The sequence below is a fragment of the Gallus gallus genome, chromosome 10 (genome assembly GCF_016699485.2).
Source record: "Gallus gallus isolate bGalGal1 chromosome 10, bGalGal1.mat.broiler.GRCg7b, whole genome shotgun sequence".
NCBI classification, from domain to species: Eukaryota; Metazoa; Chordata; class Aves; order Galliformes; family Phasianidae; genus Gallus; species Gallus gallus.
The window spans coordinates 19,813,344-19,833,536 of NC_052541.1; the positions used below are offsets into that span (position 1 = coordinate 19,813,344).

Consider the following 20,193-nt stretch of genomic DNA (forward strand, 5'->3'; position numbering starts at 1 on the left):
TCTGTCTGCTGAACATAAGAACTGATAATACTGTTTACGTGCTTTAAGCAAACATGAAATATTCATATATAGAAAACTCTGGAACTAGGACTTCCCTAAGGGTGCTAATTACCTACAGCTTCAAGGACTTGAGCATAACATAAGCATGCATTTCTTACCTGTAAGTGGTGGCAGGTCACGATCATTTGTTTCTTCTACTTCTTCTAAACCATTGTTGACAGTAGATCTGACCTGCACTGCTTGGCTAGTGTAAGCTGCTCCATTGGTTGATGTTGCAGTACTCGTAGTAATCTCATCTACCTGCTCCATATCAAGCTGTTTGACTATTTCTTCAGCCTCAACAGCTTGTCCTGGAGAATCTGATCCTGATGTTCCTGAATTAAGAGTTCAGTATACACACAGTCATTATCTTTACACTGAGGTACCTAACAGAATACTGATCAGCATTACTAAATACCAAAAAAATGCTTCAGAATAACTGAAGATAGCTTTATCTGATTCATGTTAGAAAAATAAGAACCAAAAGAACCACAACAAATGTCTGTTTTGGACAAGGAACTTTGAATCAGTATTTTATTATACTTTTCCAGTAAGAAGTACACTGCTAGGTACTTACATGTACAAAAGAAATGTTCTAATGAATATAAGCTTATTCTCTCTTTTATTAATAATAACCCTTCTAAGAATTGGAAAGGAGGTTTTCTCCAAAAGTAGTAGCTTTAGGTTTGTAAATCAGAATGAAAGTGTACTGCCACTAAAAGCAACATTTTCATATTAAAAAAAAACCACCAACCAACATCATTCTTAGCTTTAAGACCACAGGCTTCCAAATAATGCTTACCATTTTTATTTGCTGGTGAAAAAAAATTGAAGACGGGAGAAAATATGGTTCCCAGTAAGGTAGTTCGCGGGGGACTGCCTGTGGCAGGATTATCTTCCAATTTCCCATTTTGCTTTACGTGTTGGTTTGTCATTTCATAACTTCCAGCTTCTGTAAAACATTAGTTATGAAGTGTAGTACCACGCTTCTGTTTCACAGTTACAGCCTTTCTTATATTGTCATTATTTTCACTACTGGAAAATATACATGCTCTCCTTGGTTGGCAAAAAAAAAAAAAAGGGTTAGCAATCTAGTATCAACCCAAAATCACAATGCCAGCTTTCAAAATCACCTGATTCTTCACACTTCAAATAAGGAAGTAGTAATTAGTCATAAGGATTATGTTATGGATGAACAACTAATAGAAGCTTTAATCCTGTACGTGTGCTTGATGATGGCAGTGTTTAAAATGCTGCACACCCATCACAACAAACACACAAATGCAATTATAAAGTAAAATAATTCTTAGCTGTTATCAAAGATAACAAAGACAATAATAAATAAATCTTTCTGTTACAACAACATACCACATAACAACTAAGGTCTTCTATAAACGTGCACGTAAAGCACACCCTACAACTAAAAACTGCTGTCTCATGGGTGAGATCCAAGACATCACTCTGAGCCCAAAACAAGACAAGTTATTTACTTTGCAGTAACAAGTCTCTGAGATGTCTGTCCATATGGACATAAGCAAATGCATTTTGTGCACATGAGCTGAGAACTCAGCTGAGCCTGATGGAGCTGCACAAGTACTTCACACTTCTAGTTGTTTTTACATAAAATGTAGGGTGTGTGAGCTGCAACTCAGTGCTTCGCTGCTACTGAATATCTACCAACAACTTTGTGTGGTTAGATAGTAACATGCATTCAGTGCACTCTATGTGCATACCTCATACTATAAGCAAACAGTTCCTCTTTCACCTTTAAGCAGTCTGCATGCATCACACTGTAAGTGCATACCCATTAGCTCTCAGACAAAAAAAAACGTAATTAGCAACAGTAAATACTCCCAAAATCATGTTACAGATATCTGACAAGTAACCAAGGAGGTAATTCTCTCACCCTGTAACCCACCCACCACTGAAGTCACTCATTTGGAGCTACTGATTTTAAAAACTATGTTGGAATATGAAACTTGGCAGACGCCAGACAATGGATTCCAAAGTTACTGGAACACTGACAGGCAGCACAAACACATGAAGATTTGTTTCCTTAGGAAAAGAAGCCTAAAAAATGTGGTGCTTTTTCTTTTTTTTTTTAAGTCAGATCTGGAACCACAGCTGACACTTTAATTTTCATTGAATATTTTATCTAACACAAGTATCTCAGCCTGTCAGTATGAGAGGTATTAAAAAGACAATTTTCACAGTGAGGTGATCAAACACTGGAACAGGGGAACCTCCACCCTTTGATAGATCCGGAACTTGACAGGACCAGGCTCTGAGGAACCTGCTGGAACTTCAGTTAGGGGTCTCCTCAAGTTGGATGGAGCTTGCTGGGGGAGAAGCAGAAGGACTGCTGCTGACAGCCTTCAGAGGTCCCAGTCCATCTGCATGTTGTTATGGTTCTACAACAGAAGCCTGTCTACATGTTTGACAAGAGCTCTCTATCTCTAAGGAATCCTGGTTACTATGGCAAAGGTCCTGAGTTGGGAAATATTTCACTTTTGTGGGAAAATGGAAGAAGGGCTAAATAAAATAATTATTAATGGCTCTTCTTTGGGGGAAAAAAAAAGTTCCAAACCAGCTGATTATTACCCTACACTGACATAGTTCTTACAAAGATCATATTACTTATCAGATACAGCCATTTTAACTTGCACTCACAGTCACAGAAATCTTATTTTGCTACCCTAAGTTCAGCCTTGCTATTGCTGAGGTCAATCACAAAGCATTTCACAGCCTTTAGCAACGAAGAAGTGTCCTGTATCAGTTACCAGCTGGAAGATCACTGAGTCACCACTCACACGTAACAGTGTATGATGAGAACATTTACAAACCTCCATTCACTTGACCTTTCCGTCTTACTCGAGAGATCTGTTTATTAGGCTTTTCTCCTGTTTGAGGTGTGGATGTGATCAAGTTGTTATCTATATCCCGTTCAATTCTACTTCTTTTTGCAGGATTTTCTCTTTCTTCCTTAAAACAGAAAAGGGGAAAAGAAATATACTGAGCAGTGCCTCTTTTCTCCACTGAACAATACAGAACACTTGTTGATAGGGAAAGTTCCACAAAAGACACGTTGGTTGTCCTACACCCAGAAGCAGAATACACAATGTGTATCTGACCAGCTGGATTTTCAAACTCATTTAAACTGACACAGCTCAAGGTACACAGCAAAGTATTGGGAGAGAAAACTGTACAACAGAAATTACAAGTACAACAATTGCCTTTAAATACTATTTTAATGGATAGCAAATATATAATTATTTCAGTGCTGTGGAGCTGGGGAAGTGTAGAAACATGACAATAAAATGGTAAGAAAATTGATTTCTCTAGCAGTTCAAATGTAAAGGAAGTAAACTGCCCAATAATACCCAGCATAAAATTTTCCACCATGCCCCTACATAAAATGGTTTGCAAAACTGCATACAAGTACATACCTGGCTAGTACTGAATGCGTGTCATGGCACGTGGCAAAACACAGCTGTTAGAAATATTACAGGAAAGGGATGCGACCCAACGATTCTTTTTACCTTTAAGTGAACTACTGTTCTCCTCTGTGACACTTGAGTGGTATAGAAAGATCCATTTTTGCATGTTTTCTGTGCACTGGTGTATGTGTAGGCCACTTAAGACAGCCACTTAAGACAGGTTTCTTCCCCCTGTTCCCCCAAGCACCCACTGCACATTAATACAGTAGCAATCTAAAATCTAAATCATGACCATACAGACTACACTGACAGGTAGGGTGTGAGACAAAGCAAAATGAATGGAATTAAATACAAAAATAAATAACAAGGCCATTGAGCATATAAAAGTGAACTAAAATGTCAATTCCAGAATTACAAAACTACCATTCTTGGAGCAGCAGTTTCACATCGTTAAAAAGTAAAGAAAAAAGCAGTTTGCTTGCTCCAAAAAAAAAAGAACGAAATTGATCCTTCAGAAAAACTGATCTAAAGCCTATGCTAAGAGTGCAGCACCTAAAAGAAATACTGGCAGACACAGAAATGCATGGACCCCTGTAGTGGAAGACAATGTGTGTGAGCACCACGCATCCCAAAAGCTCCCACTGGCAATATCTTCGTGACCAAAACACCTTGGTGAGAATAGTCTAATTACTACCACATACAATTAATAATATCGTGTATACCATGAATTCATATAATGAGAGAAAACAGATGGCTCACTGAATAGAAAAAAGAGCAGCAAAGCTCCTCATCTTCCTGGTCATTTGTACAAATTCAACATGGGAAAAAAAAAGGGAGAAATGAATTAAGTTCTAAAAGCAACCCACTGCCCTTCGCACAGCGCCTAGCAAAAGGCACTGCCCCACTGCAGAGAAAAGGCAGGGGCTGTGCCATGGAGAAGGGCAGAGGGAAAAAAACACAAGAAACAAGCCCTGAAGCACTAATAAACACTGATGTAATATGAGCATCAATCAGTAGACAAGGAGAGACTGACACTATCACAAACAACACTGTCAGAGTTCAAGTGGCTTGTTGCTAGAATTTAAAGATGAAATTACATACAAGATTGTAATTCTACTTGGTTCATACAGTGAAAACTGTATTGCACAGATACATAGTTAAATATACCTATTAAGTTAAATATACCTATTAAGAGCTTGTTTAACTTCACGTGTATGAATTACATGATTCAATACAGCCAACTATTATCGGTAACTGGGCCATAAGGAACACGGCAGTGTCACACCTCCACGACCCATTCGTTCACTTTTGCTGTGTTTTCAGGAAGTTTCTATGCATGAATGAATGGCCTAAACTGGGCCAGAAAGTCCTGACAGCACACGCAGTCAGTGCCATTTGTGACAGTGCTACAACTCCCCAAATCAAACAAGTTTGGTGTAATGGCAAATTCCACAATATTTCAGATTCTAAAGCTTCAACATTTTAACAGTGCTTCCTGTACACATGCACTTATTGGTCTTTCAGGTGTATCAGATCTGTCATGTTGTAAATAACCATTGTTTCATATTCCACAACTATTCTTGTCTTCCATGGGGGCCATGATTTGGAAGGCCCCAACAGCACACCCAGCAGCACCCGCAGCCCAGCAGCCACGTCAGACTCTCATTTCTCCAATGGAACGGCATTATTGTTCTTTCAGTTTTGTTTGTTCAAGGGATATTCCCAATAAGCCATCTATACCACTTCAGATAAACGACTTACAACTATCAGCAAAATCATCAAGATACACCAGCTCTGAAGACATGGCCATAAATCCATATCATCTCTGCAGAGATTGAGATTTTAACGTACCCATAAACAAACTGCTATGCAAGTTGCACACATGCACTATCTCAAGAGTCATAATGTTTCCATGGCAGCCACAAGACTACTTTGTTAAGTCATTAGCGCTTTGGAAGATAGCCCGGCAGTATCAATATCGTGCCGTGCTAATGCCACTGGAGCCACTCCAAGTTCTGCTACAGACACAGGAGAGGACATGAAAGGGAACAGTAGAAAACGTGGACTTTTTTTTTTTTAAATAAAACTGTCAACAAAAGAATGAAATGTAATTCAAAGGTATGGGAGAGAGAAGTTGGCAATTTAAAGAGACAAAGAAAACAAGATATTTTATCTCAAAATTCCTACCTACAATGTTTTGCTTATGTTTCAGCTTTTGGTTTTGCAGGCAAAATGTTGTACAGTCGTGCTCTGTAGATGCTACACGTAAAATGCATTTGCTGCCCCAGTTTAATGACAAATGAAACATAAGTGGCTTCAACCAGTTACTTTTTACTGAAGTATTTTTGTCAGCACCTCAGTGTTGCCATGATAAGTAATTAACATAATAAATATTAAATTTCACAATATTTGTGACAATTTAAGAGTATATTGTTATATGAATTAGAATTATTTAGCTTCACCTTGTTACAAAGTTATCCTGTCAACACTTGGTTCAAAAAACAGAAAATGATCCTGAATTTGAATCTTTTTGTTTTTCTAAACCATACAGTTTATGATACCATATCTGAGGTTTTATCACATTTGAGGTTTTTTGTTTGTTTGTTTGTTTTCCTTCAATTTACAGCTACATAATGTCAGCATTGGATTGCTGGGACTGAATGGAGCCTTTTTTTGGCTGGCCCCTCCTTACAGAATAAAGCAGTTATTAAAGCAATTGCAAGGTTACGTTCAGCCTATCGAAGTAATACAGAGCTCTCCCTCAACAATTCCTTTCAGCACGTTCAAACACGTGAAGATTAGCAAGCACTGGTTTCTGTCTGGACCAAGACAGATGAGATTAAGTGGTTTAGCCCTGCCTTTACCTTTCCAATTACACATTTTTATTTACTCCTAATAGAAACATTCCTAGAATCTGACACAATTAACAAACCAAAGAAGAAACCCACTGACACCGTACCTTGGGTGTGCTGCCTTTAATAAACTTTTTGATTGAAGACAGTAGGCCCGTCTCATTTTTCTGCGGCTTTCCCCCGCCGACAGGTAGGCTCTCCTCCACCTCCGAGTGTTTCCTCTTTGCCCTCTGAGCACGCTGCGCGTGAATGGGATTTGATTGCTGAGAAGCCTTCCGCGTTCTCAGCCTCATTTTCATGTGTACCACATGTAAAGCTACAAAGGGAAAAGCAAGTGCACTTAGTCATTGAGGAAATGTATTAGGCTTCAGCTCATGAACTGAAGAAGTGATGTAACACTGACAGCGTTCTGATGCAGCAGGCTTCTACCCCCATACATACACAGCCTCATTTAAATGAAAGAAGAGCTATTGAAGCTGGAGCACAACGCTGGCAGAAGAACAAATGAATATAATCTGGCCGCAAACACATCTAACCATCAGATCAATGAGGGCTCTGCATAACCCCGCACTCCGAGTAGCGGGAACAAAAAATTCTGGGTTTAAGACAGAGAGGATTTTATAATGCCTGCTGTCTTCAGCTTCCAACGACCAGACGCAACGACCTGGGCAGTGCTTTCCAGCCCCACATTCCTCACAATACATCATTTCAAGTCTCCACATTAAATTTGAGACAAAGCATAAATCTAAATTTACGTCAAGAGTTCACAGAAGAAGGAATCGTAAGTGAGACTATGCATGAAGCATGGGTGAGGATACAGCAGTCGGACAAAGGAACCTGAGATCGATCTTCAATACAGCTCTACTTGGGAACGAGATTAAACCACAGAAAGATTCATGCAAAGGCAATATTTATTAGGGCAGAGCAATAGGCCGTTTCAGAAAACATGTCACATTTATCTCCAGCCTTCAGGTGGACTGCTGGTATAGTTAAACCTGTGCACAAATATAACAGCCCTTCTGGGCTGCACACAAGCCTGCTCCAGCTAGCTGAAGCTTGTACTCGGGATGATCTGAATGGGACTCACGTGCTTAATATTATTCCCATGCTGGACCGGGAGCAGAGAAAAGGAGCAGCAAGAAATCCTTCTGAGTTGTACTGCACTGAAACCCAGCTGAGCTGCAATGTGCTGAAATGCCACTAAGAGCAATGTCCGAGCTGAAGTCACAACACAGAGCTATTTCTTCTTCAAGAAATGCATCTTCTTATCACAACAGGAATTAGAAGCTACCTTTGTTAGCAGGTGCCTTACTGCTGAACAGATAAACAGTCGATAACTCTAAAATATGGGTAATGTAGCAACAACTGCTTTCTTGTTTAGTTAAAGGCAGTGGTGGTGCAGGTACGGCTCAGCCAGCAGCAGTGACACAGCTGCTCATGGGCAGCCTGAACAGCACAGCCATTGGGGCTGGTGTGCAGTCAGGTACATCTCAGTCTCAAATGATAGCTGTTCCAGCTAACTAAGAACACCACAGCTAATGACATGTTTCTGAGAAAGCAGAAAGAGTGCTGAAGGCGTTTGGCCAGGAGTTCACTATTTCAGTTACATGTGATATTTGTGCTAACTGCTGACAAGCACAGGACTTGGTTTTTCGTACATACATGGCCAGCACTTTACATCAGCACAGAACACAACAGCAGTGACAGCAAGGACAAAGTGAAGTCAGGGCAGCAAAATGACTGCTGTAGCAATGGCAGAGGTGGGCTGATATTGCAGGAGTTTGGAGAGAAAACAGAAACCATAGTCTAAATGTATGAGAATTGGCTACTTGTAACCTTAAGCCCTCTAGTAACAGAGTCATTAAAACTCACAGCCCACATGAGTATACTTTCAGTATTAATATTTGTAACAGAATTCGCATTTAGTCTAAAAGATCCAACTGCATGCAGAAAAATGAAAACCATCCACTAGGATTTAAATCCGGTTTTCTGCTCCTCCTTACAACGAGGGAAAAAACTTAACAACAACATTCTTATGCAAAGAAGCAAAATAAATGCGTTATCAAAACTTGGATCTTGACTTTGCTCCCTTACAAGTTGCTGCCAGATGTTTTTTGTGGCTAAATTCTGCTGGGAAGAGCCCACAACAACAGACATGTGCTCCTATTGCACTTCTGCACCAAGCAGGACGAACTCCTTCTGCAACTGAAGACATTACTGAACATCAATGGCCAGAAAGGGCCATGGGTACCTCAAAAAACAAAAGACATTTATACCTTGGAAACATTCAGAAGAGCACTGTTTTTTAGCACATTCTCATTGACTAAGCAGCATGAGTTAACCAAATCACTATCACAGGTGGCTGAAAAAAATTCCCAAATACAGTTAGAATTTCTCAGCATTCACATATTTGGAAGAAGTACTGACTGGGTCCTAACAGGAATTACAGTCTGAGACAGAAAATGCCCATTAAACTTTTAAACCAATGAGTCTAAATATATCAACGTTCAAGCTAAACAGTTAGCAATGTGCTGGAACAAAGTTAGAGAAAAACAACACTGCTTTGCCATGTTCAAAACATTCTTACAACTCTCCCAGGAGCTCCAGCCCTTCCACGCTTTGAAAAGGGAAGTTCATGTGCTGCCATATCAGCCTGTTCAGGAATTCTTTTATTTTTTTTCCTCCTTCCTGAAAGCACCCTCTCATTTGGTTAGCATTGGCAGTTCTTCCATCTATACTACAAGGATGCCACCAGGGCTGCAGCACAGAGAAGCAAGCAGACCAACACTTCCACCAGACCAGCTAGGAGTGCCCTCACACAGCCACCAAAGGTCCTGGCTCCTTCCTGCTGTGCCAGCCAGCCCTGCACTCCACTTACCCACTGCTTGCCTTCCTCCCGCCCAGGAATGGGTGCACACACGGCTGCAGGGAACACGCCAGGCTGACCTCCTTGCTCTGGACCCGCTCGCTGTGCCAGGAGCTGCACTACAGCCAAAGCCAGGACAACTCCAAAGTTCACTGTATGCAGGACGCTGCTTACCATCACCAACTAATTCCTGTCCCTTCACTTCTTTTCCAGCACGTTCTCTTTCGGGATCCTTCCAGCAGCTCAAAATTCTCACCGTGTAACAGCACAATTGTTTTACATCAACTTCTGATACTGAAGTATTACCCTAACATCACGAGCCTGAAGCCAAGCAAATCCATGAACAGCAAACATACTGAACACTGAATGACTCCGGTTGTTTTCTGCATTACCCATGGGCTCACTGCCCATAAATCATGCCGTCATCCCACACACAGGTATAGGGCACCTATGGGACAGAAATCCCTGCGAGTGACTCAGATCTCCAAATAAGAGCCCATCTCCATACATTCTTCAGTTCATGATGACTTATTTTCCCACCACATCTGGTACTATAGTTTTAACTATTTTTCCAAAAAATATTGAAAGAAAATCAGGTACAGCACACGTAATTACAGGGTTTAAGATTTTCCGATGCAGGAGAAGGTTTAAGATGGTGAAAGAACAATAGTGATCAACAGTAGGAAGACACAACTGACAAGAACATTCAAAATTACAGCGTTAAATGATTTCTGCATTTACGGCAGCACACAGCAGTAACACCGAGCTGCCACCACTGCAAACAATGGGTTCCAACTGTGAGCACAGGAAGAGCTCTGCAGGACCCTTCAGACCACAGCCAGGTGAGCGCTGGGAGCACGCAGGCACAGGTTTGCTCTGCCTGCAGCTCCTCTCCCCAGCAGCTGTGCAGCACCAGCACCAGCAACCACACACCGCTGGGCCCCAGGGCTGAGCTGCCCAAAGAGAGCAGAACTCCCCTGCTGTGCTGGGATCCTCAGCATTTTGTAGTGACTTCTGCTGCCATGGATTACATCAGCCTCCTGTTGTGGATGCAGCATAGAGTAATGGAGTACTTTTTCATATGCCCAAGCACAGCTGTAGTCCAAGTGACAAAAGGAAGTCAATGAGCTGCTCTCTTCTCTCTGAGAGACTGTGCCCATACAAGAATTTTTGCCATCATGAAGATGATGACCATTAAGGATGACAAATTCATCCTGCAACACAAACTGAAAAGTGTGGAATACATTTGATTGCAACAACCACAATATTCTACCTGCACTACTTGCACAACGTCACTTAGAACGTTCTTATGCAAAGCCAAGAAGGCAGCACAACTGCTTTACTCCTCAGATTTTAAGCAGGAATGCCAACTCATGCAGCTTGTGTTGCAGATACAGACAGACAGGGGATCGGGGCACACAAAGCTGAGCTGTTATCAAACATAATAGCTTTCTGCCACTGGGTTTGGAGTGGGGAAATAACGTGAAGCCTCAGAGCCACCAGTTCAAGTGATCCAGAGCTCTGCTGAGAAATCACATCTCTTTCATCCAAATATACCTGGACACACAGGCTGGATCACAGCAGGCAGGTCCACAGAAAGAGCAACTGAGATGAATGTTGACTCCAATCTCCTTTTAAACAAATAATACCAGTTGTATTTCATCAGCACATCTCATTACTGCAATGTGACCCAGATTTCAAGTAGGAAGGAATAAATCTGCAAGGAGATACGTTCATTGAAGGGGCTGAACTCCATCCACATAGCACTAGGGATGCTCTCAAGAAATGTCTGACCTCATGGTAGTGCACACAGAAGTCTGAGTCACCATGGGAAACCCAGGGGAACTGAAATCACATCAGCCTGTGCCTGGTGAGGAGGGAGAACTACAGGACAGATAAGGTGAGCATCGTGGCAGCCCTACCCACAGCCATAGTGCAGCTGAGGAAATCACTCACAGACAGAGCCTCTCATGCAGACCAGCCCCACACCACTTCACGAACTTCAAGGAAATGCTTTTTGCTGGTTTGAAGGTGTTGAGATGTCTCCCTCTCAAAGATTCTTGGCCTTTCTTTAACCAGTTTATTCTCCTGCCCTGGAAAATTACAGTAATTTCATCTTATTCCAGCTGATGCACTTCATATTTTGCAACACACTATATTGCTTGTCACCCTTCTTGGATCTCCTGGCGTGTTTTTCTACAACCACCCGTGTGAGAGAAAGCTGTCAACTGGGAAGTCGTGGGTCAAGAAGACTGAAGTAATGCCACTCAGTGCAGGGAAGAGCAAAATATGAAGACAGTGGTCTATGAAAGCAGCAAAACACACCAAACGTACCACCTGAGTGCTGGTGTGTGGTTACCAAATCCGGAGAAAACAAAGGTTCCATCAAAACCCTAATTAGCCATTATAATTAGTAAAGGCACAACACAAGTACACCCTGTAGAGAATGGCAATAGCAGATACAGCTGCTTCAAACCAGCCTTATATTATGCAAGAAAGGTGGTGGTCACAATCCGGTAAATGAAGAAGGAATTGCATACCCCTCTCTGAGGACCAGAGCTCACCGAACTCTCCAAAGGAGAGAACCTCCACACAGAGATGCTTCCCTCGCAGCAGCCAGCCCTCACACGAGGTTAGGGAGGAGCAGAGCTGGCTCCATCCCTTCTGGTGACAGAGGTGAATTGCTTCCACCTGTGCTCCCAGGGCTGCTACGCCCCTTCATCAGGCACTCAGTCACTGCTTCAGGCAGTGACTGAAATGTTCCCATGCACACCCCTAACAGCCCTCATTTCCTGGAAGCACCTTTTCTTCTCCTCCGCCTCCCTCAGGGCACAGAGGCATTTCATTCTGAACACCATGCTTGAGGTCCTGGGCTTCCATCCCCTCTTTTACATGCAGTCCCTCCATGTATCAACCTGGGGCTCACTCATGTGGCTCTGCTTTCCTGAGGTCAAAGTGTCTCCCACAGAAAAATCATTGTTCTCATCAAGATTTTGCCAAATGAGGATGAGGAAGGCTTTTTATAATTGGCCCTAAAAAGAAAATAATTTTGCTGTTACCGTATTTTTCTGCTCACAATCCTATTTCTAGGCACCGTTGTTTTGCCACTGCTGTGCTAGCAAGGCTTTGTTTTGATTACACTGCATGTATTTGGAACTGAAAGTTTATTCCCTCCTGGCCAAGATATTTTTCTCTTTGTGACTACGGGTACACACTTGTCATTAATTCAGCCTTTTCAGTTCAGGTCAGACTCCAACCAACAAAGAGAAATGGAGAGCCGAGTTAATTGTAGAACAGCTAATCTCAGAACGCAGCCCAAATCTGTTGCAGCAGAAAGATATTATTTACAGGCTCTGATGCTGCCAAGACAAGAATTTTACATTAGTCATCCCTGGATATTGTGGAGCTCACCAATAGCTGAGGTGTTTTGAAATCAAAGTTTGCAGCACTCAAGCTTGAAGCAGCAGCGACAAATTCCAGCAGAAGCAGCGCTGCTCAGAGGGGCTCCTGCCACAGCAGCTGCCCAGGGACACACTGCACCCCACGGACATTTAATCCACGCTGCCAGGCACACAGGAGCCTATTTTTGGAAGTCATCTCCCTCTTGTTGCACGCCTGCTACCAACGGCTCGGCCAACACTTCCTGAGCAGCACAGCCAGGATAATGTCAGAAATTCTGACCGCCACAGAAATCTTCAGCAGCTTCTGGTGATGCCTTTGTCAGATCACTTTTTCAACTAAAACCACGCACACACACACAGGAGCGCACCTGAAACCAGTGTCCCACACCATGACAACAAACTATATTTTTTTATTTCACTAAAAGATTTTTCTCTTTTATCTTCTGGATGAAAACCACAGGAGACATCACTGGCTGTTCAGTGGAAAGGTGTGTGAGCTTTCTAAACAATATTCCAATTATGCAAAGTATAATAACTACAATTTAGCAACAGCAGCACAAGTTTTGTAAGCCAAACCGACCCTCACACATGCTATGATGTCCACATTCTTCTTTGGTTCTGCCCTGCGTTTCACTTATTTATTTCACAATCTAATTACCTCCAGTTTGGTTGAACATCTCTCTGGCACTTCAAGATGCGTGAGACACGAGGAAATGGTACCCTTATGGCTGTGAAGCAGCAAATATGGTCCTGCAAACAACCAGGGGATTGCTCTGCTGTTAGAGAAGACCCCGTTTGTCTACGCCCTTTCTTTGGAAGTTGGTGTTTGTAAGGAAGGCAGCAGCTCCAGAACTGCTGTTATTACTGCGTACAGTACAGGCTTACATGTTGAAGAATACACACACAAAACCAGCCAACATTTCAGTATGCCTGGCAACCTGGGAGACTTTCTGAGTCAGAGAAAAGGGAAATGTGCATCTTTTTCACAGGGCACAGATCCATAGGCAACACCAGCAGAGTGGAGTGGAACAGACAGCTGAAGTCCGTTCAGCTCTACACTTATCCCATAGATCTGACTTACATGTTTTAAAATAGAGAAATCTGCGAGAAGTGCTGACATCAACCCTGAGCTTCAACAGTTGGTGGATCTTCTTCAAATCATTCTGCAGCACTGGGAGCAAGCACAGCCCCTCCAAAAGGAGCGCAGATTAGGAAATGGCCATGCTCTGTTTTGAAGCATCTCAAGTCTTTCCAACAGAGGTTTATTTATTATATTGTGATGCAGTTATATTACATCATAATTTGGGAGAATTTTTCTGATGCTAAGCAGACCTAACTTAAATACCAAATTTCATATAAATTACCTTGTTCTTTCTCTATTTGTGACACAGCACACAACACTTGTCACCTGGAGAAACAACTCAGCAAAACCTCAAAATATTGCTCATCTCTACAAATGCTTTACTGGAAACAAAAGGAATACTTTCTTGTTTCCATACCTCCTTCCTCCCCATCCCTTCCAGCTCGCGAGACACCCCTGCACCAAGCACTGCAACCAGAGGTGGGCTGAGGAGTAAGGGCAGCTGGATCTCAGTGATCCCCCAGCAGCACAGAGCTGCCAGGCGCTGTTTCCCTCCAGCTGCCCATCTGTTCCCTGCAGGCTGTGCTGCTGGCTGCCCTTTGGTGTGTGGCTGCAGGTGGTGCTTTGCAGAGCAGCAGGCACAGAACTGCAGCTCACACCAACAGTGCAGCTCCACAATGCCAAGCCCATCTCGCTGCTCCTGCACCTCCTCGTGGCAGCGCTGGCACCCATGATCCCTCCAGCCAGCCGTATTTTCAGGCCGGCCTGCTGAACTGAAACGCTTCCATACGTGAATGGGGATCAGAATGAAAACACACAGCTCCCAGCAGGGGACAAGACAGTCACAGCAGTACGTTAGTAAGCCCGGGGTTAAACGGGGTGAAAGCAGCATGCCATCATCACCCACCTGTAGCCACAGAGCTCAGCACAACTGCTCAACTGGCAGCGTAATGCTGGGGATGGCTATGAGGGGCATCAGCAGCACAGCACTCTGGATGCTCAAGAGAACACAGGGGCAAGGGCTGTTCCCAGCATCAGGATGGAATGGGGCACTGCCATGGGGCATCCAGAGTGCTGTGCTGCTGATGCCCCCCATAGCCATGTGAGCATGGGCAGCAGAGATCAAAGTAGTGCATGACTGCAGTGAGCTGCTGGGGAGCACAGCCTGCCACAAGGCTGGTTTGCTGGTGTGGTCACTGCCACCGTTTGGGTTTAAAATGGTTCTTGTATTTGCTGGCAAGTTATTTTAACAGAGATTATTCAGCCATAAATTTATAAAGCAACAACAGCATTTTATGTCAGGGTTTCATTTGCTTATTGTATGCTTTGAAGAGCTGTATTATTTAGCAAAAACATTGCTAAGCTTTTCCTAATACACCTGTTGATTTTTTTTTTATTTTTTATTTTTTACAGCCTGGCTTCCAGGGAAAACAGGGCCCATCCCATCGCCCTGCCCACAGCTGTGTCTGCCCGTCCTGCCCTGGTCACTGCAGAACTCCTCACAGCACCAACCCAACCTGGCAGAGGGAGAGAAATCTTCAACACGATCCTACATGCTTCCTGAAAATCAACAGTGCAATGCCACGGGAAGCCAGGCTTTATGTGCTCTGCTGTTTGAGTTGTGAGATGGATTATTTTGGCTTGCAATTATCTTTCCAAGAAGAATCCTCATTTCTGACATGATATGACAACAAAATAACTCAGGAGGAGAGCCTCAGAAGGTAAAACGCTGAGCACACAATTCACACACAAGGTCAGCATCTTCTGTCCATGAAGAATGCTAAGGACCAAAACTACTATACAGTAATATTTAAAAATACTGTGCTTTGAAATGGAAAGAAAGGTACTTCACTCCACCCTTATCAGCCATATATTTTATAAAACAAAACTGAGTTTTTCACACTCCCTTTGAATGTAGAGGACAAACACATCGAGGCAGATGAGTTCCAACACACACCTGCTGCAAGCAGAGCCAATCCAGCAGGCTGCACAGAGCACACCACCAGCAAGCACTCAGCCCCAGGGAAGGAGCACTGCTGTGCTATCCAGCCCAGACTGTGGTGCAAAGACATCCATTTGGGCACCGAGAAAACCCTGCTCAGATTTTACTCAATTCACGTCTACTTTGCAAACGTGATGGAAGGCTCCAACCCTCCTCCCCTTCCTGCCTTCCCACCAGGTCTGCCCTGCTTCCATCAGCCACTCCCTGTGTCTCGCTACTCTCGCAGGATCACAACACAAGCAAGGAGTTCCAAAGCAGTACAGCACCTCCTGCTTTCTCATATCACAAGATGATGTTTAAAGTAAAACTACATCCCCTCTTTATTTGGGAGCTGGTGTGAGCTACCCAGAGCAGTGTGCCCAGCCCCATACTGCACTGTGACACAGCAGTGCCAGTGCTCAGCTGCAGCCCTTCCCCCTGAAGCCACCCTCACCACCAACCTTCTTAACTTTGACAGCATGGACCACAGATGACAACTGTTCATTTCCTGATCTTAAACTGTTTTATGATTTGGAATCATACTATGCTAACTGACTCAGGATATTTTTACACTATTAATCTTTGAGAATGAACATTATCAAACTGAACATTATTAAAATGAACATTATCGTATATATTCTGGATATATAATAAACCCATCTACTATTATGATAGGATTACTTTCAAATAAATCCAACAGAATAATTACAACAATTAAGCATGGCACCTCTTCACCTGAAACCGTATCCATACAGCCCATTTTCCAGCTGAGCTCTCAAAGGCCTTTCCTTAAGTGTGCTCTTAAGCTTTCTAGTCCCTGAGCAACATACAGCTAAGGAGCTCTAAATACAGTAATTACAGTCATCTAAGAACATCACTTCAGCTACGTTCAACTCTCCAAAAGTTTCTTCCAAATTCGCATTTTTAAGAGCATAAATTTAAAGCATGAAGATTCCACTGACTTGCTTTTCTTCTTTAACATTCATAGATTCTGCCTTGATAGCAAAATAAACAAGACCTCCCAATCATCTTTAAATCGATTTAATTACAACTGCTTGGTCTTGAGTTTAAGAAGGTGTCAAATAAATTGAGCTACACAACTCAATCAAATATGGAGTGTTTAAGTCTAGCTTAAACAAAGCCTGTAAGTACCGTTAACATTCATACAGGTATTTCTGCTATTTACAAATTACCTCCATTCTTTCTCAGAAAGCAAACCTTAACACTGCACGCTATGCTATACCTCTTGTTGGTAAAAGCACACAAAGCCTCACTGCTGCCCATGTAACTACTAACACTCTCACGCTCCACTCACCTCCTCACCATGCAGCACAGGCAGCAGATGCAGCAGTGCCATGCAAGCAGAGGACAACCAACGCAGCCCAAAGGTGTTCAACCACAGCCAGGGCAGCTCCTGTACCCCAGGGAGCTCCATCAGGCACACAATGAGAGAAGGTGCCAGCAAAGGGTGAAAAGAGATACTGCTGGTGTGAGCAGGGTTTTGGAAAACCCAGAGAGCAAAAAGGAAAACCCAGACACCAGCTCTGTTACCTCATCAGCCCACTCCTTCCTGAATCAGCAAATACAACACCACTGGCTCTGAGTGGTAAACTACAGAAGAGCAAGCCTGGAAGAAGCCACTGGGGGCGAGGCAGGATCCCACCACACACGGTGAGACGTACAGACATACACACACTCACATTCGGCGCTCTGCAGACATGGGTACCCACAAAGCTCTGGCCAGACCAAGGATACCTGCCCCGGTGTGCCCTGCCACGAGTCCAACCAGGGCTGTTCTGGCCAGCAGGAATAGAAAAGCAAGGGGGAAATGGTGATTTTCTGTAATGAAACATAGCTAAAGCAACAAGCCTCCTAGTGAGCGTGAGTGCAACTTGTGCTGGCACAGGGAACCCCTTTGTGCAGGGCTTTACCGCTAACGAGGCGGCTATCGCTGTGCCAGCGCAGCCCTTGTGGTACAGCCTAATCCTGAGACTGAATTACCTGCCTTCCTCTAATTAGCACCGCCTAAAATATGGGGTGGATGAAAGCAATCATATTTCAGAATGGCCTACAGTAAACTGAGTTATGACTTAGACTGAATCAGCACAGCTAAAGCCAAATTGCTTAGAACTGCTCTGATTTGATCCGAGCTCTTGTTAATTTACTAACTTCAATTAGCTGTCCTTAAACACAGCCTAAATCAAGGCAGGCTCCTTTTCTTTCACGGGAGGCTTCAGAAATGCTCACATGCCCTACAGTATCGCTTTCTTTGCCTTTCTCTGCTGATAATGACACACGTGCTGTGGTGCTGCTGCATGTTTGTATATATAGGTGTATGTATTTGCATACGTAGGTAAATTCCAATCCAAATGTTTTAGTTGTGTAACTTTTTTCTACATACACCTTGTGTATCAGCAGTGAATGGTAGGATATTTATTTTAGCCTTGTACTACTGTGGGTAAGCACACAGCTTCCTTTCTAGATGCTGTGGAGTTAACAGCTCCTTTCGGTTAAGCCTATTTCCATCATAATCCTTATCTTGAAGTTACACTGATACAATATTTTATATTCAAAACTATAAAGTGCTGTATGCCCTCTAACTGGATTGCTCACCTAAGAAAAAACATCTGAATTCAGAATGGAGTTTAGACCATTTGGGTAACTTTCCTTTCCGTTGTCTCTTACAAGCAACTTGAGCATCCACTCCACACTGTGGGCAGAGCGCTCATTAAAGCAGATGGAACAGAGAGGTGCCTCCCAGTCACAAACTGTGGGGTTATTTTCACCCAGTTGCACATGAATCCAATGGATGGGGCTGAACACTCATCAAACTTTGCCCAAAGGAATCTGCATCTTTTTGTCACAATACAGTAGAGATCAATGTGGCTGCCCAGTTAGTTCTGCCCACGACAGCTGTACATTTGCTTCCCACCACCCATCCCGGCCTCAGCACCCCCAGCACGAGGGCAGCAGGCAGGGAAGCTGGGGCAGCTAGGGACACTCGCCTGGCCATGCGTCCTGCAGTGCTGCTGGAGGTGGAAACACACTTCAGGCTTCCTGACAATCAGCTCACCGTTCTCCTACACCAGACTGTCCTGACGACTGTTCTCCCTGGATCATGAGGTGAGATGAAACAACTTCTTATTTTCCATAGTTAAGAGGACTTCAATCAAAGTAATTATTGAAACTGATCTGATTAGGAAGTAATCTATTTACAAAAAGTTAAGACTGCCAACTGGGAAACAACTATCCAGCCTGTGATTGCTTCAGATGGGGATGATTTCATGCTTAATTTTTCAAGTGTTATTGAATATGTCATCCATGAATGTAAAATATTTATTTTTCTAAACTAATAAATAATCGCTATCTCGGCAACACAACGTGCAAACAACATGTTATGCTGGCTTGCTTTCAAGCATCTGCATGTGGGGTTCTCCTGGGAGCAGCCAGAAGTGATGCGCTGCACCTGGCACTGCACGCCAGCAACCACCCTGAGCACGAAGCGCTGCCCCACTCCACACCTACGGGACAGCTCCTCTTTCTGAGCCAGCCCATACAGAGCTCACCGCTCCTCTCCAGGACCAGGGCAGCACGATTCAATCCCAACACTCTGCCCCCTGAAAACACCAAGCCATTCTCAATTTGATTAACCAATGATGTGCTTATGGCACGTATTTGCACTTTCTGAAGATCTATCTGGGATGTATAAAACATCAAATGAACTCTTCACATACAATGGACGAAAAACAATCTTCCACTTAAAATTTACAAGGGATTGGTGCCAGCACTGTGGTGGGAATGCAAATTGCTAAGAAATGAAAGAATTTCATTCCGACTTGGCTCTTTACCCTGCGGGCTGATAAGAGTAAGAATCATCACATCTGATCTACTCACAGCTCTGAATCAAATGGCACTTGTTTGAGGAACGCTCCTGGGCAGCGGGCAATGAGGACACAGCTGGGCAGGGAGGGCACAGCCTCTGACCCCAGCTATTCTGTGCTGTTTCCTAGGAACTGGCTCCCCCAAAAACTAAAAACACATGGGTAGGTAAGAGCTCTACAGCGACTAACAGAGGAGCCACAAACTCCTAACCTGGAAAAAGCATCTTCGGTTTCATAGCTACAGTGTTTTGAACTGCAAGCTTAAAGTCAACCTGAAGATGCTCTGGAACCTCCAGCTGTCCTTTCCAGAGGGCAAGAAGCCTCAAGCTGCTGTCAGAGTATAGAGATGTCTAGAAATGCACATTCATTTTAAATTTCTGCCAAATTCCAATCCTGCTTGTTGCATGCTGCTTTGCCTTTTCTTGGGAGCTCCTGCCAAAATAGCTCAACTTCCAGTATTAGCAAAAGTGTGCAAGTACTCCAAGTCATTGCTCCACTTACACCTATGAAAAGGTTTCTTACACAGGAATGAGATATTTGCATAGAAACTGTCAGAAGAGGAAAAAGCGATTCTCAGTTTTCTGCATAATAGTATTTTTGTCGGTGTCACCTCGGCAACATTGCAAGTGATCAAAGAAAGTGAATGCCGACACAC

The 20,193-nt window shown here is 43.4% G+C and overlaps 1 protein-coding gene across 6 annotated transcripts in view; it reads right to left on the reverse strand.

Moving 5' to 3' along the window:
- CTDSPL2 (CTD small phosphatase like 2) overlaps positions 1-20,193 on the reverse strand; it is a 39,186-nt gene that overhangs the window by 16,848 nt on the left and 2,145 nt on the right. For 4 of the 6 annotated variants that reach the window (XR_003076932.3, XM_040706389.2, NM_001396383.1 and 1 more), the window contains exons 2-5: positions 6,436-6,644; positions 2,883-3,021; positions 842-991; positions 159-374 (exon numbers count right to left, since the gene is read on the reverse strand). Coding sequence is in view for 5 of the 6 variants with exons in the window: in XM_040706389.2 (XP_040562323.1) it covers positions 159-374; positions 842-991; positions 2,883-3,021; positions 6,436-6,627 (697 nt within the window). In the remaining variant the exon portion in view is untranslated. Of the gene's footprint in view, positions 1-158; positions 375-841; positions 992-2,882; positions 3,022-6,435; positions 6,645-18,662; positions 18,769-20,193 lie in introns of all 6 variants that reach the window. The other 2 variants (XM_025153866.3, XM_046899073.1) reach the window with 1 other exon arrangement.